This window comes from Gallinula chloropus (genome assembly GCF_964237585.1).
Source record: "Gallinula chloropus genome assembly, chromosome: 7".
Taxonomy (NCBI): domain Eukaryota; kingdom Metazoa; phylum Chordata; class Aves; order Gruiformes; family Rallidae; genus Gallinula; species Gallinula chloropus.
Window position 1 is genome coordinate 21675123 of NC_140092.1, and position 24728 is coordinate 21699850.

General features: G+C 51.6%; 1 protein-coding gene across 1 annotated transcript in view; it reads left to right on the forward strand.

Annotated features, from left to right (window-relative positions):
- Positions 1-24728, forward strand: part of TNKS (tankyrase) — a gene marked incomplete at its 5' end in the record, with an annotated part of 93092 nt that overhangs the window by 55014 nt on the left and 13350 nt on the right. Inside the window, 13 exons of the mRNA XM_084266866.1 lie at positions 56-150; positions 2463-2529; positions 3591-3777; positions 4730-4851; positions 6095-6186; positions 6276-6354; positions 11947-12118; positions 15453-15532; positions 17007-17152; positions 18154-18319; positions 20051-20270; positions 20773-20882; positions 24230-24418. Of these exons, the coding sequence (XP_084122992.1) occupies positions 56-150; positions 2463-2529; positions 3591-3777; positions 4730-4851; positions 6095-6186; positions 6276-6354; positions 11947-12118; positions 15453-15532; positions 17007-17152; positions 18154-18319; positions 20051-20270; positions 20773-20882; positions 24230-24418 (1725 nt within the window). The remainder of the gene's footprint in view (positions 1-55; positions 151-2462; positions 2530-3590; positions 3778-4729; positions 4852-6094; positions 6187-6275; positions 6355-11946; positions 12119-15452; positions 15533-17006; positions 17153-18153; positions 18320-20050; positions 20271-20772; positions 20883-24229; positions 24419-24728) is intronic.

Consider the following 24728-nt stretch of genomic DNA (forward strand, 5'->3'; position numbering starts at 1 on the left):
AGCTCAGGGCTTTCTGTGGCTGCCATTCTTCATCTTCTTTTGTTTTACTTTGCAGTCCACCCCTCTACACCTAGCAGCAGGCTACAACAGAGTTCGAATAGTCCAGCTCCTGCTTCAGCACGGTGCAGATGTTCACGCCAAGGACAAAGGGTATGTAATCCGGATGGATTCAGTGCCTCTTGCAGGGGTGGGAGTGTGTTAATCCAGATGAGGAGTTATCCCTCTGGTTCATGCTGTAGCATCATCTCAGGGAATTGGCCTGAACGGGGTTCCTCATATATATAACTTCTGCTGGAGCCCCTGCTATCCTGGACTCCATCAGCAGAGGGGTGGCAGCAGGGACAGGGAGGGGATTGTCCCTCTCTGCTCTGCCCTGTGAGGCCCCAGCTGCAGTCCTGTGTCCAGAGCTGGGGCCCCCAGTGCAAGAGAGATGTGGGGCTGTTGGAGAGGGGTCAGAGGAGCCACGGAGATGCTCAGAGGGCTGGAGCAGCTTCCCTACGGAGAGAGGCTGAGTGAGCTGGGCTGGTTCAGCCTGGAGAAGAGAAGGCTGTGGGGGGACCTCAGTGCAGCCTTCCTATCCCCGAAGGGAGCAGAGGAACAGGAGGGGAATCAGCTTGTTCAAGGGCAGAGACTGGCAGGACAAGGGGGCTGGAGTGAAGCTGGAGGAGGGAAGGGTTAGAGGAGATCTTAGGGGGAAGTTCTTTGCAGAGAGAGTGGTGAGGGGCTGGAAGGGGCTGCCCAGAGAGGGGGTGGGTGCCCCGTCCCTGGGGGTGTTGAAGGCCAGGTTGGCTGGGCCCCTGGGCAACCTTGTGTAGCTCCAGGCCTGGAGGTTGGTGTCCCTGCCTGTGGTAGGGGGTTGGAGCTCTGTGCTCCTTGGGGTTCCTCCCAACCCAGACCAGTCTGGGATTCTGTGATTCTATGATGTCATTTCATAAATAGTGATCTAATTCCAAGTAATATCAATAACATTCCTGTGCTCACAACTAGTGGTCTTTGGAGAGCTATCTTCATTGATACTACCAACAGTAATTGAGATATAGGAGAAGCTGTTTGGGTTTGTTTTCCCCTGAGGGTGGTAGTTAAGCAAGATGCCAACCAAGTGCTCAGCAGCCAGATGTGTGAAACTGTACCCGTAGCGCACTGCTCATAGCCCTGTGCTTCTGAATGGAGACCTGTTCCACTTGCTAGGCTGCTGTTAGACTTTGTTACGCCCAAAGAGAACCACAGCCAAGGAAGCTGGAGGCATGGAACAAGGGGTGTTCTTCAGGGGTCAGTCCTGGGTCCAGCCCTGCTCATTGTGACAAGTGTGATGCTGCTTTTGAGAGCACCTACCTAAAAATTTGCCCTGTTGGGGAAGGGTTAATTAATGTATCAGTGTAATATGTATCCTGGTTGGTTGGGCCATAACCAGCCTGTCAGCCTTGGCTTGAATGAAACTCAGAGAATCACAGGGGTGGGAAGGGTCCTCTAGAGCCCATGGGGTCCAAGCCCCTGCCAAAGCAGGGTCCCTAGGACAGGTCAGGGCTGGAATCTCTCCAGAGAAGGAGACTCCACACCCCCTGGGCAGCCTGTCCCAGGGCTCCCTCACCGGGAAGAAGTTCTTCCACCTTTCATCCTCTGTAATAACTGTCCTCTTTACATCTCCCTTTCAATGACTTTTTTCCCTTTCAATATGTTTTCTGCTTATGACTAAATCCCCATTACTGACTTTGCCAGTGATGCTTTGAGGTGTGGCCCCCAGTACCACAGTCCTACAAAACTCCCCAGGACTCTCTCAGAAGTATCTCACACACTTAAAGAGGTTCTACTCTAAAAAAAGTGGAGTAAAATCAGGTCACCCCCCCAGTCTGGAGCTGCAGTTTCCATCTGTGCTCTCTGGGTGTTTGTACATCTCCATACCGTCCCCAGGAGCTCTGTTAGTGGTATCTGGGGGGAGCTTTGCCTTTCACATAGCTGGTTAAACAAACAGGAGTACATCTTCAGGCAGAAGCAGAGGAGGGACTTCTCTTCAGCAAATCAAATGTGGGATGGGACTTCCTCCCCCTTAATAGCTTCAAGAAAGATCATTTCAAAGCCAATTAATGCTAATTGTAGTGGTAGATCAAACATCTGTGGCCTGTTGGGGGGGGATAATTAATCATCGAATCATAGAATGATCTGGGTTGGGAGGGACCCCAAGGAGCACAGAGCTCCAACCCCCTGCTACAGGCAGGGACACCAACCTCCAGGCCTGGAGCTACACAAGGCTGCCCAGGGCTACTCATGAGTAAGATGTTCTTTGCCAAGGTTGGATTTTTCCCTTAGTTTAGGAATCTCACTTTTCAAATATTCAAAGAATAAAGTATACTAAAATATTTAATATTTAAATATTACATTTAATTCAGTCTCTTGGTGGAAAGAAAATTATTCTTCTTGAAAAATGCCACTTAAACAAATTTCTCCTTCCACCTTTTTCCACGCAGTGGGCTGGTGCCTCTTCACAATGCCTGTTCCTACGGACACTATGAGGTCACGGAGCTGCTGCTGAAGGTAAGCAGAGGCTGGGAAGGGGCTACTGAGGGGTACATGACATACAAACTCTTTAAATCCAAGCTGAAATGGGAGATTTGATTTTGTCTGTCACATCAGAACCTGGCAACTTTAGGTCTGTCTGTGGTACAGCGTTTGGGGGGTTTGTTCCCCACCTGATTTCTTCAGATGTGTAATAAAGTTTCTTTCATTTGAGTTTTTCTGTGGAAAAATCTGTTCTACTGAGACACAAGAACTCCAAGCAGGGCTACAGGCTGGGGCAGAGCAGCTGGAGAGCTGCTGGGGAGAAGGACCTGGGGGTGCTGGGTGACTGAACAGGAGCCAGCAGTGTGCTCGGGTGGCCAAGAAGGCCAAGGGCATCCTGGCTTGTGTCAGAGCCAGCGTGGCCAGCAGGTGTGGGGAGGGGATTGTGCCCCTGGGCTGGGCACTGGGGAGGCTGCACCTCGAGTGCTGGGTCCAGTTCTGGGCCCCTGACTCCAAGAAGGACCTGGAGGTGCTGGAGCGTGTCCAGAGAAGGGCAACCAGGCTGGGGAAGGGGCTGGAGGGCAAATCCTGTGAGGAGCAGCTGAGGGAGCTGGGGGTGTTGAGCCTGGAGAAGAGGAGGCTGAGGGGAGACCTTCTCCCCACCTCCACTGCCGTGCCAGGAGGGTGCAGAGAGGTGGGCGATGGACTCTTCAGCCAGGGGACAGGAGATGGGACGAGGGGGAATGGGCTCAAGCTGCCCCAGGGCAGGGTCAGCTCAGCTGGGAGGAAAAAGTTCTTCCTGGCAGAGTTGTGGGGCTGTGGCACAGGCTGCCCAGGGAGGGGGCTGAGTCCCCAGCCCTGGCTGTGTTTAACAGCCGGGGAGATGAGGTCCTGAGAGATCTGGGTCAGCACAGGACAGGGACGGTTGGACTCCATGGGCTCAAAGGGCTTTTCCAACCTGGTTTCTCTGTGAGTCTGTCATTCTGTGTTCATATGTGAAAGAGTGGAACCAGTGTGTGTAACAAAAGGCAAATGTACCAGCTTTTAGTCATTGAACTGGATTCCTTCCTAACATCCATCTTGCTTTGCTGTGCCAGCACGGTGCGTGTGTGAACGCGATGGACCTCTGGCAGTTCACCCCCTTGCACGAGGCCGCTTCCAAGAACCGCGTGGAGGTCTGCTCCCTGCTGCTGAGCCACGGCGCCGACCCCACCTTAGTCAACTGCCACGGGAAGAGCGCGGTCGATATGGCTCCGACACCCGAGCTGAGGGAGAGACTGACCTGTAAGTGTTTTCAGGGCGGAAACAGTTGTCCTGGGGTTTGGTGGGTTGACCAAGGGTGGGGGATGGATCCCCCTTCTCAAAGCTGCTCTGTCACTGCCCTCCTCAGCTCAGACCAACTTATACATTGGCAATTTAGAGGTCATGTATGCATTTAATATTGAGTGGGTTCAAGACAAGAGGGAGACAGACTGTAAGGATTTTAGTGAAGGAATCACTTCCCCTCTCCCTTCAAAGGGTTCAGTAAACCACGTTTCGTTAAAGTGCTGGGTCCAGCTCTGGGCCCCACACTCCAAGAAGGACCCTGGAGGTGCTGGAGCGTGTCCGGAGAAGGGCAACCAGGCTGGGGAAGGGGCTGGAGGGCAAATCCTGTGAGGAGCAGCTGAGGGAGCTGGGGGTGTTCAGCCTGGAGAAGAGGAGGCTGAGGGGAGACCTTCTCCCCACCTCCACTGCCCTGCCAGGAGGGTGCAGAGAGGTGGGCGATGGTCTCTTCAGCCAGGGGACAGGAGATGGGACGAGGGGGAATGGGCTCAAGCTGCCCCAGGGCAGGGTCAGCTCAGCTGGGAGGGAAAAGTTCTTCCCTGGCAGAGTTGTGGGGCTGTGGCACAGGCTGCCCAGGGAGGGGGCTGAGTCCCCACCTCTGGGTGTGTTTAACAGACGTGGAGATGAGGTGCTCAGGGAGATGGTTTAGTAGAGGACAGGAATGGTTGGTTTGATGATCACAGAATTGTCAGGGTTGGAAGGGACCTCAAGAGATCAAGTCCAACCGCCAAAGATCTCAAAGGTCCTTTCCAACCCAGTGAGTCTGTGATTCTGTGTTCTGCATCCCAGCTCAGCCGCTGTTGGAAGATGTCCAGAAACACTCTGCTTTCCTCTGAAATCACTTCCTCTCTCCAGTAACATTTATAAAGTTGACATGTTGCTGAATATTAAACCCATCTTTTTCCTCTCCCAGATGAATTCAAAGGCCACTCTTTACTGCAAGCAGCCCGGGAGGCAGACCTAGCCAAAGTGAAGAAGACACTCGCTTTGGAGATCATTAATTTTAAGCAGCCACAGTCACACGAGACAGCCCTGGTGAGATGATACTCTCAGTCCATTGGTTTCATGATAAATGTGGTGGTAGTGCCAGTTGAGGAGGTTTATTTCTGCACTATGACAATGTATTTATTGTCTGAGATTGAGGATTTGCTGTCTAGGTAAAAATTAAATCCCCATCATGAAAATAACACCATACCATTTTGTGATTACCTTTTTCTTGGTAGCTCACAGATGCCCTCCACCCGCTCCTCAGCTCTTCATTTTTCACTTCTCTTCCACTTTTATTCCCCATCAAAAGCCTTTGGTTTTGGCCAGTTGCTCTCTTTATCCTGGGCTTAAATTCAGTTTCAGTGGCCCAGTGCTTCTTTCATTGTTTGAAGCCACAGTGGAGGTAGAGGATACACCCAGTATCCAATTGAAGGTGGAAAGGTTGAGAGCTCCATTCCAGGAGACTACCTGCTGTCTGTGGATTACTGATTTAAAACATGGGTAAACATATAAAGAAAAAAATACTTAAAAGTATCTTCTACTTCTTGTGGTCTGCTGTCTTGAGACATCCAGACTTGAGACAAACAATTCTAGACTCATTTTAAAGCACAGTGTCCAGCTTATCTGAGGGCTGGAGCTGCTCTCCTGTGAAGCCAGGCTGAGGGAGCTGGGCTGGTTCAGCCTGGAGAAGAGAAGGCTCCAAGGGGGACCTTACAGCCCCTTCCAGCCCCTGAAAGGTGCCTGTAGGAAGCTGGGAAGAACTGTTCCTGAGGGCATGGAATGATTGGATGGTTTAAACTGGAAAAGGGAGATTTAGGTTGGGTATTGGGAAGAAGTTCTTCCCTCTGAGGGTGGTGAGACCCTGGCCCAGGGTGCCCAGAGAGGTGGTGGAGTCCCCATCCCTGGAGACATTCAGGGTCAGGCTGGATGTGTCTCTGAGCACCCTGCTGTAGTGAAGATGTCCCTGCTCACTGCAGGGTGGGACTAGACAGGCTCTGAAGGTCCCTTCCAACCCAACACATTCTGTGGTTCTGTGATTATCTGGAGCTGAGCTTGTAATTTCAGGCCTCAGGACACCATTGATAGGGGCACCATTGAGAAAGTGTCAGGACAGATGGAGACCTGTCTTAAGGGAGAAACAAACCACTGGCCTCTGGGTGCCAAGCCACCAAGGAGACCCCAGCCACCTCCAGGAGAATTACCCTGTTTAGTGGGATAATTAAGAGATGAAGTCATGGATTGTAAAGCTCTTGGTGTATTTAAATATCATTTGTATTTCCTTTTCCTGCAGCACTGTGCCGTGGCCGCCGTGCATCCCAAGCGGAAGCAAGTTACGGAACTGCTGCTCAGGAAAGGAGCAAACGTTAATGAGAAGAACAAAGAGTAGGTTCCTGACATCTTTTAACCTTCCTAAGGACCCTCTCACCCTAGGAATGGAAATTGAATAACCCCCCTTCTTTTTTCCTTCCCAGCTTCATGACGCCGTTGCACGTTGCAGCTGAAAAAGCTCATAATGATGTCATGGAAGTTCTGCATAAACATGGAGCAAAGGTAAATATACTTAAATATGTTTTATTTAAGGCAGAAGGCAAGAAGGAAGGTTGGTTTGGTCCATACAGTTAGTTGTTGCCTTGCCTTCTGTATGCCTCGTGCTTCTCCTGCCAGCTTTGGCGTGTGTTTGTCTTGAATCAGTAGAGGATGTTCAGGAATCCCATTTGAAAAGCGAGTCTTCTCTCCAAGTAACTGACTACAGGCTCTGGGAGCTGAGTTTACTCACTTGCTACTCATTCCTAATAAACATGGTGATTTGAGTGCCTCCTGTTGCTCCATCTCCTTGGCTTGCCCCTATCCAGTGTCTGAGTTTGCTGGCCCTGAGTTCAGCACCTGATGCTGGGCATCCCTTCACCCTCGCTTGCTTCTTTCTCTCTTGGTCAGATGGGTTTGCCGTGCCCATTGGCCATTGATGGGTCCAGAACGGAGTAAGTCATGAGCCTGGAGTGAAGCTTCCTTAGAAACATATGGTTCAGTGAGTTATTAATTAACATGCTTTAGTTGGGATCTCTCTTAAGCACCTTTCAGCAGTATTTCAGAAAGATTTTTCTCTTGAGTTTTAGCAGTGAACTTGACACCGTGGTAAGGAGATACTTGGCTACTTAATGTTCTCGAGAATTCTTCTTCATGGGAACTTTCTTTGCATTGTTTAAAATATTGATGATCTCTGTGGGTTTTCCTGCTAAGGTTGCCCACAGTCCTCTCTTTGAGTCTTCCTCCTGCTTTGGGTCGCTGGAAATGAAGAGCTATGCCTGTAATAAGGGTCTGGTGTGTCGCGTTCGGTGTGCTGGGGGGGTGAGCAGAGTAATTGTGTGTGTAATTAACACTGAGGTGTTTCAGTTTGAAACAATGAATTGTCCTTTATAAGATGGTGTGAGAGCTCATTGCCAGACTTCAGGCTCTGATTCACTTCCATGGACATTAATGGCATCGTCAAATAGCTTAACAGCAAATCCCTTCTTCTCCCTTCATCTTCTCCCTCCTCCTCCTCCCTTCCTCTCCTCTCTCCTCCTTCTCCCTTCCTCTTTTCTCTTTCTCATTTGTTGTTTTCCAACAGAGCCTGAACTCCCTCATAGCTCCTCTTCACCTCCTGTTTCTTATTAGTGATGCACAAGGGAGACATACTGCAAGTTGTCTTCAAAATCAGTGCAGCGGGAGAGCAGGGAGGTGGCTTGTATTGCAGGGAAGGATGTTGTGACACTGTTTTTGCTGTGATTTTTAGAACCTAGGTCTCTTAAAAGGACCTCACAGAGAAAGCTGCAGCACTTGGAAGCTGCTGTGTTTTGTGTCAAGGCCTAGGAGGATATTTCAGGGAAGCTGATATCCTTGTGAAGTCTTCCAGAAGAGGTCCCAGCTGTTGAGCTGCCCCAAGAGCCTGGCAGCCCAAAGAATGTTGCTGTAGCTGTGTGAGTGCTGCACCAAGACAGCAGCAGTGCAGGGACCAAAACAAATCGCTTCAGTGCTTCAATCCAGGATGGGGAAAAGGAAATGAAAGGAGGCTGAGGGGAGACCTTATCACTGACTACAACTACCTGCCAGGAGGGTGCAGAGAGGTGGGCGATGGTCTCTTCAGCCAGGGGACAGGAGATGGGACGAGGGGGAATGGGCTCAAGATGCCCCAGGGCAGGGTCAGCTCAGCTGGGAGGGAAAAGTTCTTCCCTGGCAGAGTTGAGGGGCTGTGGTACAGGCTGCCCAGGGAGGGGGCTGAGTCCCCAGCCCTGGGTGTGTTTAACAGCCGGGGAGATGAGGTACTGAGAGATCTGGGTCAGCACAGGACAAGGACGGTTGGACTCCATGGGATTAAAGGGCTTTTCCAAGGAGAGACCAGAAGGAATTCTCTGCTGGGAAATGCTGTGTGTGTGTGTGTGTGTCTCTGTCTGTCTGTCTGTCCATGAAAAGCCTGACTTAAAAACCACTGCTCGTTTGGTAACCTCATGCTGCTTTTACACCACGGTTCGAGCAGCACGTTTCCTCAAGTGGAGTTTCAGGCCTAGCTTTGAATTTGAAAGGGTATTCATAGAATCATAGAATCCCAGACTGGTCTGGGTTGGAAGGGACCCCAAGGAGCACAAAGCTCCAACCCCCTGCCACAGCCAGCAACACCAACCTCCAGGCCTGGAGCTACACAAGGTTGCCCAGGACCCCAGACAACCTGGCCTTGAACACCCCCAGACATGGGGCACCCACCCCCTCTCTGGGCAGCCCCTTCCAGCCCCTCACCACTCTCTCTGCAAACAACTTCCCCCTGAGATCTCCTCTAACCCTTCCCTCCTCCAGCTTCACTCCATCCCCCTTGTCCTGCCAGTCTCTGCCCTTGAACAAGCTGATGCCCCTCCTGTTCCTCTGCTCCCTTCAGGGATGGGAAGGCTGCAGTGAGGTCCCCCCACAGCCTTCTCTTCTCCAGGCTGAACCAGCCCAGCTCCCTCAGCCTGTCTCCGTAGGGGAGCTGCTCCAGCCCTCTGAGCATCTCCGTGGCTCCTCTGACCCCTCTCCAACAGCCCCACATCCCTCTTGCACTGGGGGCCCCAGCTCTGGACACAGGACTCCAGCTGGGGCCTCCTGAGGGCAGTGTAGTCCTGACTTTAGACCCGGGATTGGGCAGTATTAAACCCAGGTATACATCTCACCCAGATTTGATGCTTATGAGAGTTTAATGCAGTTTGCATTTTAATTTGTGATGCTTGAATTGATTTGCACTTAGAAATAAATCCTGTTGTGTCCAGCCTTTGGTGGAGTATGTTCTGCTGCTGCTTTTAGATGAGTAGTGAGCAATGCATATTCCCCCTGAAACCACCCTCAAATCCTGCTTCTGCTCCTGAGGGAAAGACCGTGTCGGTTTGGCACGCGGATCCCTTCAGCAGCTGCAGCCCTTTTTGTCCCAGAAGGCATCTACCCTAATGGCCAGCCCTCTCCTGCCACAGGAATCGATTGTTGGTGAAGATAATTACTGGCAGTTGAAAGGAGACCCATGTAAGACATGTGAGATGGTGGATCCGATGACTCCCCCAGTATTCCTTTCAAATGAATATTAACTTGTTTTCCAGGCCCGCTCTCAGCAGCTCCTCTTCTTCAACAGCTTGTTGAAGTCACGTTTAACCCAGAAATTGAGCCTTACAGAAGGTTTTAATTATGATTTTGGGGCAAACAGAGTATTTTCAGCCACTTCCAGAATCCAGAAGTCTCCTTTCATTGTGTTGGCCATCACTGCACCTGTAGTGCCCCAGACTTGCTTTTCTCCATCCCCTTATCAGTAGCGAAAGGGATCCGGTGTCCTGGCCAAAACGATGGATTTGGGCCATTCAGCATCTAATTAATATTGATGATGGTGATGAAGTTTTTATTTAAAACAAAACTTTTAAGGAAATCCCATTAGAGTGGCACGAGTAGAAGAAAGCACCGCTGGTCTCCTGTCCCTGGGCCTGCAAGAGAGGTTTGTGAGCTGGGCAATTCCCACCTTACCAGGCCCTAGAGTGGTTTTGGGGCTGAATTCCAGGCAGTATTGGTGCATGTGTCTGCTGTATTTATAGCCATCCTTCCTTCTTTCCTGTAGCTTGGTATTGTATCACAAGGATTTTTACTTCATTTTTACCCTATCTGCTACTGGATATCTCCTACAGCTATCCCTCCTTGATTAAATTACATTTAATTACAGAATTTGCATCTTAGCCAGCATGGGGATGTTTCCCCCCCCTAGATTACATGGGGAAGAAGTAGGATTTGCATTTTAGGTGAAAAATAACAAATAAAACCTTTATTTGGTGCCACCACAAAGATTTTGAGAAGGTAAGAAGGTGGGGAGAGGGTTTTACAGCACTGGGATCTGTTAATGCATGTGGTTCACAGCCTGCAATCCGTAGGCTTGGGAACGGATAGTGGGTTTGCAGTTGCTTGCAGAGAATGTAGAGTGGGTCTGTAGTCAGACGTGGTCAAAGAGCTGTTGGACGTCTGCATTTCAACTTGTGAATCGCTTGCTGGGTACAAAGGGTCTTCTGGAAAGGTTATTTTCAGAAGGGGGGGGGTGTTGCCCACTGCTTTTTAAAGCTCTCTATTATTCTCAACCTTTGTCTGATGGAGAACCCACAGAGATCACAGACTCACCAGGGTGGAAAAGCCCTTTAAGCCCATGGAGTCCAACGGTCCCTGTCCTGTGCTGACCCAGATCTCTCAGTACCTCATCTCCCCGGCTGTTAAACACACCCAGGGCTGGGGACTCAGCCCCCTCCTGGTTATTTAGATAACTCTGTTAGATCTTGAGGGACAGCTGGGTTTCCATTCTATCACGCTCTCTGAAAGCAATGCTCCATTTTACCTGCTCATAGAGTCTTGTGTTGAGTAGAATTATATCCAGTGAGACCCAGCATTTCTGGAAAAATGGGGTTGGAAGGGCCCTCCAGAGCCCATGGGGTCCAAGCCCCTGCCAAAGCAGGGTCCCTAGGACAGGTCAGGGCAGGAATCTCTCCAGAGAAGGAGACTCCACACCCCCTGGGCAGCCTGTCCCAAGGCTCCCTCACCAGGAAGAAGTTCTTCCCCAGGTTGGGTTGGCTTCAATTCATCTGAGGATGCCAGGTGGTAATTCCCTTCATGCCAGAAGATCTCAGAATTGTTTGGTTAATTATTTACCTCTTTCTCCTCTTGCATGGGAGCTTTCCTTTTCTTGTGTGAGGTTGATCTTCATGGAGTTTGCCCAAAGCTTGGTCACTGTTTTATTATTCAGGGAGATCCTGTGCTGGCTGTTAGTTGTGCAAATACCCTGAGCTGTTCTAAGACAGGAAAGGCTCCACAATGAATTGGGGTTGGACTCAATGATCTCTTGAGGTCCCTTCCAACCCCTATAATTCTGGGAATTATCTTTCCATTGGAATGTTTCGGTGACCAGTTTTGTCACCTGGGGTTTGTTTAGCTGCACGGCACAGGGATCACAGAGTCACAGACTCGTAGGGGTTGGAAGGGACCTCAAGAGATCATCAGGTCCAACCCCCTGCCAAAGCAGGGTCCTTAGGACATATCTCTGCGCTGGGGGGAGATGTGCACAGGAGAAGTTCTAGCAGGAAGACAAGTTAAAAGGAAAAATCAGAAAATTTAAGATAAAAATTATTTGCTCTGATTCGTGCCAGGAGAATGCTGTTTCTCTTGAACATGAAGTCTTACAGGGAAAAAACCCAGCAAGACTCTTGAGAGCATAGAACCACAGACTGGTTTGAGTTGGAAGGGACCTCAAAGCCCATCCAGTCCCACCCCCTGCCATGGCAGGGACACCTCTCACCAGCCCAGGCTGCTCAAGGCCCCATCCAACCCAGCCTTGTACTCCTCCAGGGAGGGGGCAGCCACCACCTCCCTGGGCACCCTGTGCCAGGGCCTCACCGCCCTCATAGGAAAGAATTTCCTCTTAATATCCAATCTAAATCTCCCCCCTCCCAATTTAAACCTATTCCCCCTCGTCCTGTCACTCCAGGCCCTTCTAAAAAGTCCTTCCCCAGCTTCTTGTTGGTCCTTGAACTCTTTTATCACTGTTGTTCTTTTCAATGGCAGGGACAGACTGTGGCTTTCAACTCTACAGTGATTTATTTCTCATGGCTGCTGATTCCTTTTCAGATGAACGCTCTGGACACCCTTGGTCAGACAGCCTTGCACAGGGCAGCCTTAGCAGGACACTTGCAAACCTGCCGTCTCCTGCTGAATTACGGCTCCGATCCCTCCATCATCTCTCTCCAAGGCTTCACGGCGGCGCAGATGGGAAACGAAGCGGTGCAACAGATTCTGAGTGGTGGGTAAAAAGAAAGGCTGGTGGCTTTGAACTTTGGCTTCTCCCTGTTCTGCTGTGGGTCTCGTTTCCTTCCCAGTGCAAGACACTTGAGTAGTTTGCTTATCCCTCCCTTCCACTGTGGTGTTCACACATCTGCGGTGGGTCCTGATGGGTCTTTGAATGACTTGATGTAATGAAGGTGTTCCTGCTCACTGCAGGGTGGGACTGGATGGCCAAGGGCATCCCGGCTTGTGTCAGAGCCAGCGTGGCCAGCAGGTCTGGGGAGGGGATTGTGCCCCTGGGCTGGGCACTGGGCAGGCTGCACCTCGAGTGCTGGGTCCAGTTCTGGGCCCCTGACTCCAAGAAGGACCTGGAGGTGCTGGAGCGAGTCCAGAGAAGGGCAACCAGGCTGGGGAAGGGGCTGGAGGGCAAATCCTCTGAGGAGCAGCTGAGGGAGCTGGGGGTGTTGAGCCTGGAGAAGAGGAGGCTGAGGGGAGACCTTCTCCCCACCTCCACTGGCCTGCCAGGAGGGTGCAGAGAGGTGGGCGATGGTCTCTTCAGCCAGGGAACAAGAGGTGGGACAAGGGGGAATGGCCTCAGGCTGTGCCAGGGGTGGGACTAGTTGGCCTTGGAAAGTCCCTCCCAACCCACAACAAAACCCTTCTCAGTTCAGTGACTTTGCACAAATCAGGGAGAACATACACATCTTGTGGATTTATAGCTGGGTGCTGTGCAGGGAGGTTGTGTGATGTCATGATTGGAGGCAGCCTGGGCTGCATCCCCAGGAGTGTGGGCAGCAGATGCAGAGAGGGGATTCTGCCCCTCTGCTCTGCTCTGGAGAGGCCTCACCTGCAGTGCTGGGTCCAGCTCTGGAGCCCTCAGCACAAGGACAGGGACCTCTTGGAGTGGGGCCAGAGGAGGCCACAGAGATGACTCAAGAGCTGGAGCAGCTCTGCTGTGAAGCCAGGCTGGGAGAGCTGGGCTGGTTCAGCCTGGGGAAGAGAAGGCTCTGGGGGGACCTTATAGCCCCTTCCAGCCCCTGAAAGGTGCCTGTAGGAAGCTGGGAAGAACTGTTCCTGAGGGCATGGAGTGATGGGACGAGGGGGGATGGGTTTGAACTGGAAAAGGGAAGATTTAGTTTGGGCATTGGGAAGAAGTTCTTCCCTCTGAGGGTGGTGAGACACTGGCCCAGGGTGCCCAGAGAGGTGGTGGAGGCCCCATCCCTGGAGACATTCAGGGTCAGGCTGGATGTGTCTCTGAGCACCCTGCTCTAGTGAAGATGTCCCTGCTCACTGCAGGGTGGGGCTGGATGGCCTTGGAAGGTCCCTTCCAACCTAATGCAGCCTGGGATTCTGTGATTCTCTGACTGTGGGAAGGCAGACTGGGGGAAATTGGGAGGTTTTTGGAGCAAGTTCCAAGTGGAATATTGCTGAAGGTGTGAGAAAGCTTGTTCCTTTCATCAGCCACCCTGTACTGTCCGTGCTCCACACTTCAGCACTCACACGTGGAGTGTTACAGGCCCACAAATACTGTGAGCTGCCAAACCATTTGACCTTTTACTTCAAATCCCTTGGTTGTCCAAGATTTTAATTGGGAAAAGTGCTCTGGATAATGCTTAGGTTATGATTGGTGTGTATCTTGCATTAAAATGGTGGGTAGATGTTTGGGGAAGGTACCACTCTTATTTCCTAGAGGTGCCTGAGGTTCTCATCCGCATACTCATGCTGTAAGACTTTTTTTAGGTAAGGAGAAGATTAATTGCACTTGCAGCTACTACAGAGCAAGTAACTTACTTGTAGTAAGCAGAAGGAAGATAACCAGATAGATGGGAGGACCCATAGCACCTGGAGACTCCATTTCCTTCAGGGTTTTCAACAGAGTTGCCTTAAAACAAGGGTGCGGGGGGGGGGGGGGAAGGAAGGATTTTCCTTGCAGGTGGTTACATGGGCAGCATCCCCTGCTTAAAATACACATGTGACACTATGTGTGTGTGTCAGAAGAAGATGTTAGTTGTGAATCAGAGGGAAGTCACCACCCCCCTGCTGCTAAAGGCAGTAGGAATTTAATTAAACAGTCATGATCATATGTGTTCTGAAAGCACTCATTTCAGTTCAATTAAAATCGATGTTCACTCATGAACCTTTGCTAGGAAAAATGATTTCAGATGTCAGACTAGTGAAGATGTCCCTGCTCACTGCAGGGTGGGGCTGGATGGCCTTGGAAGGTCCCTCCCAACCCAACATTCTGTGATTCTATTCCATGATTCTAACTTGGGAGACTTCAAAGTTGGGGTGTTGATGGAACATAGGGTTATGAGATCATTCCTCTTGTAGCCCATGTAGGACAGTTGTCCTTTACGGTGCTCAGGGTGGGCTTTATCAATTAAAGTTCTCATTAAAATATGATTGGAGAAGGAACAAATTTATGCTGCCAGGGGTGGTTCAGAGTCTTGCAAGAAACCAATTAAGTCTGGTCAAGAAGGAACTTGAAGGTCCCAACACATTCTGTGGTTGTGTCATTCTGTTCCATCCCAAGTTCAAGACCCAGAGATCCAAAGCTGAACCAACACATGTGGTGGAGGGTTGGTGCCACTTTCTTCTCTGTATTTCAAAGCCAGCAAATCAGTGCTGAGATTATTCACCAGTTCTTACTCTGTGTTCACTGCTGTGGGTTGAAGAAATTCTTCTTTGGAATGTTGGAGTTGTTTCTTTAGAGGTTTTCACCTCGCTCTGGAGTTCACAGCTTATAATACTTTCCATATAGTGTGGGATGATTGATGTTGAGCTACTTCCCAACTGTGGGAGCTCTCTGATGGCACAGAGGCCACTGGACAGCACTACACTCAAATTGATTTTTGGTGACAACAGGTAGGAGTACAGCCACATAATGTAAGACAGCTCGTTAAGTGAGCTTGTTAATCTTTTCAAGCACTTACTACAAGATGCTGCTGATCTTGCTTTTCTGCAAGAGTAAGATTGGGTTGTGGCTTTGCCTTGTGCTATTCAAGGTCTCATCTTGTGAAATTGAATTTCTGTCTTCCTGTAGTAATTAGATTGGATTTCTGATTGATTTCCTTCTTCACCCTCACCAGTCAGGGGCTTGGCTGGCTTGTGAAGGTGAGGACATGAGGCCAGAGAAGAGATCAAGCATTTCTAAGGATGTTCCTGTGGGATTTTGTCTGGGTGATCCTGCTCTGGCAGGGGGGTTGGACTAGATTGTCTTTCAAGGTCCCTTCCAGCTCCTAATGGCCTGTGATTCAGTGATTTCCCTTCCCCCTGGTTTGGAAAGTCAGTTGATCACAAGTTAATATAACTTAATGATGCTGGTTAACACTGACCCATCTCTCCCCCTGCAGAAAGTACCCCTGTGCGGACGTCGGACGTGGATTATCGGTTATTAGAAGCATCCAAAGCTGGAGACTTGGAAACTGTGAAGGTAGTGGTCATCTTCCACTTTGTGCTGCTATGCAGGGCTTGTGGAAGGTTCTGCTGCAGGAGTTGGAAAGTGGTAAAGCCCAGAGGATGATAAAGCATAAAGAAAGGGAAGGGAGCTCTCTTTTTTTGGGGGGGGGAAGGGGGATGGTTCCTAGCAAGTAGTGCTTTAAGATGTGCTGAGGTTTGTCATACTTGGTCTGTGGACATAGTAGCCTCAGATAACCACTCTGTGCATCAATCTCACCTTAGACTTCATCATGCCCCATATTAACATTCAACCAGCAACGGTTCTGTGCACCAGACTGCCATGACCTCTGACTGCCATGCTCAGTGTTTCTAGACTTCTAAACATTTACAGATGACACTGAGCTGGGAGGAAGAATTGATCTGCTTGGGGGTAGGGAGGCTCTTCAGAGGGATCTGAACAGACTGGACGGATGGGCAGAGACCAACGGGATGAGGCTCAGCAAGGCCAAGGGCAGAGTGCTGCACAGGGGACACAACAACCCCAAGCAGGGCTACAGGCTGGGGCAGAGCGGCTGGAGAGCTGCTGGGGAGAAGGACCTGGGGGTGCTGGGTGACCGAACAGGAGCCAGCAGTGTGCCCGGGTGGCCAAGAAGGCCAAGGGCATCCTGGCTTGTGTCAGAGCCAGCGTGGCCAGCAGGTCTGGGGAGGGGATTGTGCCCCTGGGCTGGGCACTGGTGAGACTGCACCTCGAGTGCTGGGCCCAGTTCTGGGCCCCTCACTCCAAGAAGGACCTGGAGGTCCTTGAACGAGTCCAGAGAAGGGCAACGAGGCTGGGGAAGGGGCTGGAGGGCAAATCCTGTGAGGAGCAGCTGAGGGAGCTGGGGGTGTTGAGCCTGGAGAAGAGGAGGCTGAGGGGAGACCTTCTTCCCACCTCCAGTGCCCTGCCAGGAGGGTGCAGAGAGGTGGGCGATGGTCTCTTCAGCCAGGGAACAAGAGGTGGGAAAAGGGGTAATGGGCTCAAGCTGCCGCAGGGCAGGGTCAGCTCAGCTGGGAGGGAAAAGTTCTTCCCTGGCAGAGTTGTGGGGCTGTGGCACAGGCTGCCCAGGGAGGGGGCTGAGTAACCTTATCTGGATGTGTTTAAAAAAAGGGTAGATGAGGTACTTAGGGGATATGGTTTAGCTTAGGATGGGAGTGGTTGGACTCGATCTTTAAAGGTCTTTTCCAACCTTGTGACTCTGTGGTTCTAAGGTTTAAGTTGCTAGAATTACTTGAAGCCATAAATGTGGGCCTGCTCTTCCTTCACCTTTGCCTAAGCATAAAGAAATTTCCAGAAACTGAACTTCTAAAACTTGTATCTAATAATAAACCAAATTTTGCGTTGGGCTGGTTGTTGGAGCTTCTACCTCGGGGTCCTTCTGTTGACTTGTCTGGATTTCTTTTGGTTTCTGGGGTTCTTTCATCTGGTTGGGTTTAGTTCCCAATTTTGGGTGATTCTTCTGTTTCTGCAGCAACTTTGCAGCCCCCAGAATGTGAACTGCAGGGATTTGGAAGGTCGCCATTCCACACCACTGCACTTCGCCGCAGGCTACAACCGCGTGTCTGTGGTGGAGTATCTCCTGCACCACGGGGCCGATGTGCACGCCAAAGACAAAGGGTACGTTGCCTTCTGGGATACTCCCTCCTGGTTTTTAGCAGTGTAGGAGTTCTACCCCCTCCCAGTTCATTCCATTTCAGGTATCAGGAACCATGATGGGTTTTTCCTCTTGGAAATTTCTCCTTTTCTCTCTGTCTTGTTTCTGGCATTGCTGGAGGGAGATGTAGGGACCATTCCAGCATCCCTGCCTTTATGGCACAGCCATTCTCCAGCACACACCTCGTGCTGTGACACATCACCTATTTCTACCCCCTTTTGCCCAAGTTTATGGTGCTTAAGTTATTAAACACCATTATTTATGGCCATTAAGTTATTCCAGGTAAACTGAAAGGAGTTTTGAATTACATGAGGTGAAATACCACATTATCTCCAGTTACTTTTCTAATTCTGTTAATTAGCTTTTATTACTTAGTAAGTTAATTATTCACCTAATATTCAGGTAAATTATACAAACCATTTGCAGGTTTCTGCATTATTTGCATGCAGAATACAGTGATTGTCTCTGATCTTTCACCAGTATATTAGTTTGTGCTGGGGGATAATCCATTTCCAGCTCTAAAACCCTTCACATATTGAATTTTCAGGGATTTTTGAGTGTCCTTCTGTAGCTCCCAGGTGTGCAGGGCTTCCTGACAGCTCTTCTCCAGACCCTTTATGGAGTGTTATCCCTTCTCTGAAGCCCACCCTCAAATATCCAAAGCCAGAATATCAGTGATCCTTGCAGTTTAGTTCTTGGCTAACAGCGCTGGAGTTACTTGCTAGTGGTAGTTGGTGCTTCTTCCTCCACCTTGCAAAGTCTTTTGGGTGAGAACTGGAGGATGATGATGATGATGATGATGAAGGTTGAATCAATGTGTTAAAAGCAGGGAAATCGAGCCATGAAAACTGGGAAGACTGGAAGACACTGGTGATGTCCAGTGAGAGCTTTATCTCCCACAGCATTGTATGACTGCGTAGTGAGTTTAAAATTCTGTAGCAATTAACACTTTCTCTTTGATTAGTGGCTTAGTACCCCTGCACAACGCCTGTTCCTATGGACACTACGAAGTGGCTGAACTCTTAGTGAGGCATGGTGCTTCTGTCAATGTGGCTGACCTCTGGAAGTTCACTCCCCTGCACGAAGCAGCAGCCAAAGGAAAATATGAAATCTGCAAGCTCCTCTTAAAAGTAGGTGCTGGAATTCTCAGGAGTGTTTGGTTTTTTGCTGGGGATGAATTAATGTGAAGTAAATGCAGTCAGTGTGCTCCTTATGGGGTCTTTGAATCTGTTTTCATCTTATGATGTGTCAGATGGTTTCTTGTGGTGCCAATTTCCCTGCAAAGAAATGAGTAGTGCAGTCACCTCTGGCAGTGAGGGTGTTAACACAGGGAGACAAGTAGGGCAGAGCCTGGGGTTGGAAACACAGCTGAATTAATGCAGAAATACCAAAATCCTGCCTAAGACCATCGAGTCCAACACTTCCTGTCCTATGCTGACCCAGATCTCTAAGTAACTCATCTACCCGGGTATCCAGAATCCCAGACTGGTCTGGGTTGGGAGGGACCCCAAAGAGCACAGAGCTCCAACCCCCTGCCACAGGCAGGGACACCGACCTCCAGGCCTGGAGATACACAAGGCTGCCCAGGACCCCAGACAACCTGGCCTTCAACACCCCCAGACACGGGGCACCCACCCCCTCTCTGGGCAGCCCCTTCCAGCCCCTCACCACTCTCTGCAAACAACTTCCCCCTAAGATCTCCTCTAACCCTTCCCTCCTCCAGCTTCACTCCATCCCCCTTGTCCTGCCAGTCTCTGCCCTTGGACAAGCTGATTCCCCTCCTGTTCCTCTGCTCCTTTCAGGGATGGGAAGGCTGCACTGAGGTCCCCCCACAGCCTTCTCTTCTCCAGGCTGAACCAGCCCAGCTCCCTCAGCCTGTCTCTGTAGGGGAGCTGCTCCAGCCCTCTGATCATCTCCGTGGCTCCTCTGACCCCTCTCCAACAGCCCCCTATCTTTCTTGCCAGCCCATTCCACCTGTACCACTTCCAAACAAGAGTCAGTTCATTGGAGCCTGGGAAGTTCCATCCCAATCTGGGGAAGAACTTCTTCCTGGTGAGGGAGCCCTGGGACAGGCTGCCCAGGGGGTGTGGAGTCTCCTTCTCTGGAGAGATTCCAGCCCTGACCTGTCCTAGGGACCCTGCTTTGGCAGGGGCTGGGACCCCATGGGCTCTGGAAACCCCTTTGAACAACTATGAGTCTGTGATTCCCCACCCCAGCTCCTTCCCTGTGGCTTCCACCAGCTTTGCCAGCATCCCCAGTGAGAAGTAGCAGGGGAGACTGCTTGGTGGGGCTTGGACCGCCGCATGTGAGGATTGCGAAGTGGTTAGCAGCTTCCTCTCCCTTCTCTTCCCCTGCTTCCCCCTCACTGTGCTGAGAGAGAGCAGGGAAGGAGCTGTCCTCCCACCAAATCATGTGGGGACGTGACTCATACCACATGCTGCGTGTAGATGTATGTTCCCCCTTGTCCTGTGCTCCTCTGCTGTGTTCTCATCACTGCTGCCCACGTGTTTTCATGGCACAGGCTTTCAACTAGAGCTGGGCAGGGTTAGATGGGACCTGAGGAAGAAGTTCTTCCCTCTGAGGGTGGTGAGACACTGGCCCAGGGTGCCCAGAGAGGTGGTGGAGGCCCCATCCCTGGAGACATTCAGGGTCAGGCTGGATGGGGCTCTGAGCACCCTGCTCTAGTGAAGATGTCCCTGCTCACTGCAGGGTGGGGCTGGATGGGCTCTGAAGGTCCCTTCCCACCTAATGCAGTCTGGGATTCTAAAGCCACAGAGACACCACAGAACATGTCATACTATGTCTTCCCCAACCTAACACCTCTCACCTTGGGTGACTCTATCCTACGATTCCCTTTGCAGCACGGAGCTGATCCAACAAAGAAGAACCGAGATGGGAACACTCCTCTGGATCTGGTGAAGGAAGGAGACACAGACATCCAGGACTTACTGCGGGGTGATGCTGCCTTGCTGGATGCTGCCAAGAAGGGCTGCCTGGCACGTGTGCAGAAGCTCTGTACTCAAGAAAACATCAACTGCAGAGACACACAGGGAAGAAATTCAACCCCGCTACACCTTGCAGGTTGGTGGCTCACCAGGTCCTACATGGAGATCATAGAATCAGAATGATCTGGGTTGGAAGGGACCCCAAGGAGCACAGAGCTCCAACCCCCCTGCCACAGGCAGGGACACCAACCTCCAGGCCTGGAGCTACACAAGGCTGCCCAGGGCCCCAGCCAACCTGGCCTTGAACACCCCCAGACACGGGGCACCCACCCCCGCTCTGAGCAGCCCCTTCCAGCCCCTCACCACTCTCTCTGCAAAGAACTTCCCCCTAATATCTAATTTAAACCTTCCTTCCTTTAGCTTTAAACCATTCCCCACAGGGCTTGAGAAGGTTGTCCCCAAAACCAGGACTGAGTTGCCCAGAGGTTTGCCCTGCCCAGAGCAGGGTTAACTGTGGCAGCTGTATCTCCAGAGGTAGTCAAGGTGCTGGGAAAGAGGAGGGGTTTGCCATGAAGAATGGCTTTAACTTTTCTGTGTTGGTACTTAGGTCTTAACACCTGGTTCCTCTCCTTTCACAGCTGGATACAACAACTTGGAAGTAGCTGAGTACCTTCTGGAGCACGGCGCGGACGTTAACGCCCAAGACAAAGGAGGATTAATCCCCCTGCACAACGCAGCATCCTACGGGGTAGGTGTGGGTGTTCTTGCCATGAGTAGACCAACGAGGAACTCCTTAACGTCAGGTCCACAGCTAGCTGTTTTGGAGCTCTCCTGCTGTGAACAGCACAGGTTTAGGTGCTGCAGGACAAGAGGGACATGGAGCTACTGGAAAGTGTCCAGAGGAGGCAGTGAGGATGGGGAAGGTCTGGAGGGGAAGGCTCCTGAGGAGAGGCTGAAGGCCCTGGGGTTGCCCAGGCTGGAGAAGAGGAGGCTGAGGGGAGACCTCACCCCCATCTGTGGCTTCCTGCCGAGGGCAGCGAAGGGGCAGCGCCGATCTCCCGATCTCTCTCCTCTCTCTGGGGCCCAGGGCTGGAACCCAAGGGGACGGCGTGAAGCTGCCAGGGGAGGGTCAGGCTGGGTGTCAGGAAGAGGTTCTGTGCTGAGAGGGGGGTCGGGCGCTGGCACAGGCTCCCCAGGGAAGGGGTCCCAGCCCCGAGCTGGGCTGAGGGCAAGAAGCGTCTGGCCGCTGCGCTCAGTGCCCTGCGCTGCCTGGGCTGGGCTGTGTGGAGCCAGGAGTGGGACTGATGGGCCTGAGGGGGCCCTCCCAGCTCAGGGGGTTCTGGCATTCTTGCCAAAAACCTTGGATAGGAGGAAGAGAACAGTTCTGGGGAACCTTTTTGAGCGGTGACAGGGAAGTGGGGATGTGTTCCAGGTGGTGGGGAGCTATTGCTGAACTGAAGTGTTGAAGGGCTATGGAGTTCATAACAAGGGTGGCCTCCTGGGCTAGCTGGTTGCTGCAGTGGCTGGCTCAAACCACGTTTGATGAAGCTGGTGGTCCTTCCTGCACAGAGGGGGAAGCAGCTCTGCGCCTGCTGGTTGCAGAGATGCTTGCTAGATGATGAGCAGCTGGTAGTTATGGATGAAGTGCAAAAGAAATTTCTTGCAAATAGCTCTACAGAGGAGCTGAGAAGCTCCTAACTGTGCTTACAGTCAGAGGCCGTGGAGCTCAGGGAGTAGAGTTGGTTGTCTCATGATATGCTTTGTCTGTTGGTGGTCCTGGCACAAGGAGAGCAAGATTTGAGAGAGATGATCTTAACACAACCACAGCTGCTTTTGTTTGAGAGGCAAACAACATGAAAAGCATACACTGTCCACCTTGTTTTTAAGGAGAACGTGTCAGTGAAACTCAGCCTGTGGTGGTTGTGTTGGGTGTCTACACCAGCCTGGGATCCCAGCGTCCTGAAGAGCAAAGAGCTCCAAGTCCTCCTGATGCATTAGAACACAGGATTAGTTTATGACATGGGGTCCTACCACCAATCAGTATGTTCATCAGCATCTGTGTGAAGGCCAATCCCTCCTGCCTGGCACAGGGAGATGTTAGATTGGTTCGAGTTGATGATCCCTCCTAAAAATCATAGTGCCAGGCTGATCTGGTTGCCTTAGTTTCTGTAGGACAGAAGTGTGTGCAGAGTGTGGTGCTTTTCCATCAGCTTATTTACTTAAGAGCTGCTGTGAACCTTTCCCATGGCAGCCCACGCTTCCCTGAGCTGGCATCATGAACCCCTTTGGGATCTCTGATGAGAGGCAGAGGAGCGATGAGCGTTGGCTTTGTGAGTTCATCACTGGTGTGTTTCACAGGCTGAGTCTCCTCACCAGGTGTCTCCGATCCTCCCACCCAGCTCTCTGCTGCGTGTCCCTCAGGAGGGTTTCAGGTGATGGAAAAGTCACTGGAACAGCGAGTGTTTGGCAGGGAGGGAGAAGGAGGTCAGAGGTCTTTCCAAACCACAGGAGCAAGCCACACACGGGAGCTGCAGCGTCAGGGACCTGCCATTGAGAGGAAAGACGGAGTCCGCTGGCACATCCTTGCACTTCTGCTCACAGCTCCGTGCATCACGCTCCTACCTCCTCCTTTGGAGTGCCTGCTGCTTCATTCTCCTTTTCAGCTCTACTGCACAAGTAACTTTGGTGGCCACAAATGTCCTTTGCCAGTCTTCTGTTCTGTTCTCCAACCTGGTGGCTTTGTACAATGGGGTGATTGCATCCATGGATAAAGGCAGAGCTACAGATGTCATCTGTCCAGATTTCTGCAAGGCCTCTGACACAGTCCCCCACGACATCCTTCTCTCTAAGCTGGAGAGATATGGGTTTGATGGGTGGGCTGTTCAGTGGATAAGGAGTTGGCTGGGTTGTTACATCCAGAGGGTGGTGGTCAGTGGCTCCAGATCCAGATGGAAGCTGTGTTCCTCAGGGGTCTGTGCTGGGACCAGTGCTGTTTAATCTCTTTATTAATGACACTGGCAGTGGGGTTGCGCACACCCTCAGCAAGCTTGCTGATGGCACAAAGCTGGGTGGTGAGGTAGGCATGCCAAAGGGCTGGGATGCCATCCAGAGGGACCTGGACAGGCTGGAGAAAGTGGGCCCAGGAGAAGATCATGAGGTTCAACAAAGCAAAGGGCAGGGTCCTGCCCCTGGGTTGGGACAATCCCTGTTATCCATATAGGTCAGGAGATGATGGGCTGGAGAGCAGCCATAAGGAAAAAGACCTGGGGGGACTCGTGGGTGAGAAGCTGGACATGAGCCACCAAGGAGCATCTGCAGCCCAGAAGCCCAACCCCATCCTGGGCTGCATCCCCAGGAGTGTGGCCAGCAGAATCTCCTTCCCAGAGAGGGTTGTCAGGCATGGAACAGGCAACACAGGGAAGTGGTGGGGTGTCCATCCCTGGAGGGATTGAAAAGCCGGGTAGATGTGGTGCTGAGGGACACAGATTAGTGGTGGGTGGCAGGTTGAGGTGATGGTTAGACTTGATCACAGCATCACAGACACACAGGGGTTGGAAGGGACCTCCAGAGCCCATGGGGTCCAACCTCCTGCCAAAGCAGGGTCCCTAGGACAGGTCAGGGTTGGAATCTCTCCAGAGGAGACTCCACACCCCCTGGGCAGCCTGTCCCAGGGCTCCCTCACCAGGAAGAAGTTCTTCCCCACATTGGGGCGGAACTTCCTGGGCTCCCACTTGAGGCCATCGGCCCTTGTCCTGTCCCCACAGACCCTGAGAAGAGGCTGCCCATGTCCCCCTGTGTGCCACCCTTCAGCTATTGATCCCCATTGATCAGATCCCCTCTCAGGCTGCTTCTCTCCAGGCTGAACAGCCCCAGCTCACTCAGCCTTTCCTCGCAGGGGAGATGCTCCAGGCCCTTCATCCCCTTCGTAGGCCTTGATGATCTAAAGGGTCCCTTCCAATCAAGGCAGTTCTGTGATCCCATGGTTCTACTCCATGAAATGACAGGGGTCTCCAATCATCCTTACCTCCAGCAGGAAGAAGGCACCAGGCGTTTTCCCCACTCCCATGTTGATTGAGACCTTCTTGTGTTTTCCAGCACGTGGACATAGCTGCTCTCTTGATCAAATACAACACGTGTGTGAACGCCACGGATAAGTGGGCGTTCACCCCGCTGCACGAAGCGGCGCAGAAGGGAAGGACTCAGCTCTGTGCTCTGCTCTTAGCACACGGAGCAGACCCAACGATGAAGAACCAAGAGGGTCAGACCCCACTGGACCTGGCAACGGTGAGTTCCTGATAGCCTGCCAGCCACGGGCTGCTCAGGAGGGCTCGCTCTGTGTGGTGAGCAGCTTTCTGCAGCTCTGTGTTGCCAGCACTCCTCAGGTAGAGGGAGATGAGCGTCTCCAGGGTGACTCTTGGTGACTTCTTACCCGTAGGCCCAGACTCCTCTGACTGAGACTTTAACATGCTTCATAATTTAAGGTTTGCTTCTGCTTAAGGATTCACTCCTGGGATCAATCTCCTCCTAAACCTTGAGAGCAGTCCTGCTGAGCAGGACCTGGGTGTCCTGGTGGGTGAGAAGCTTCAGACAAGCC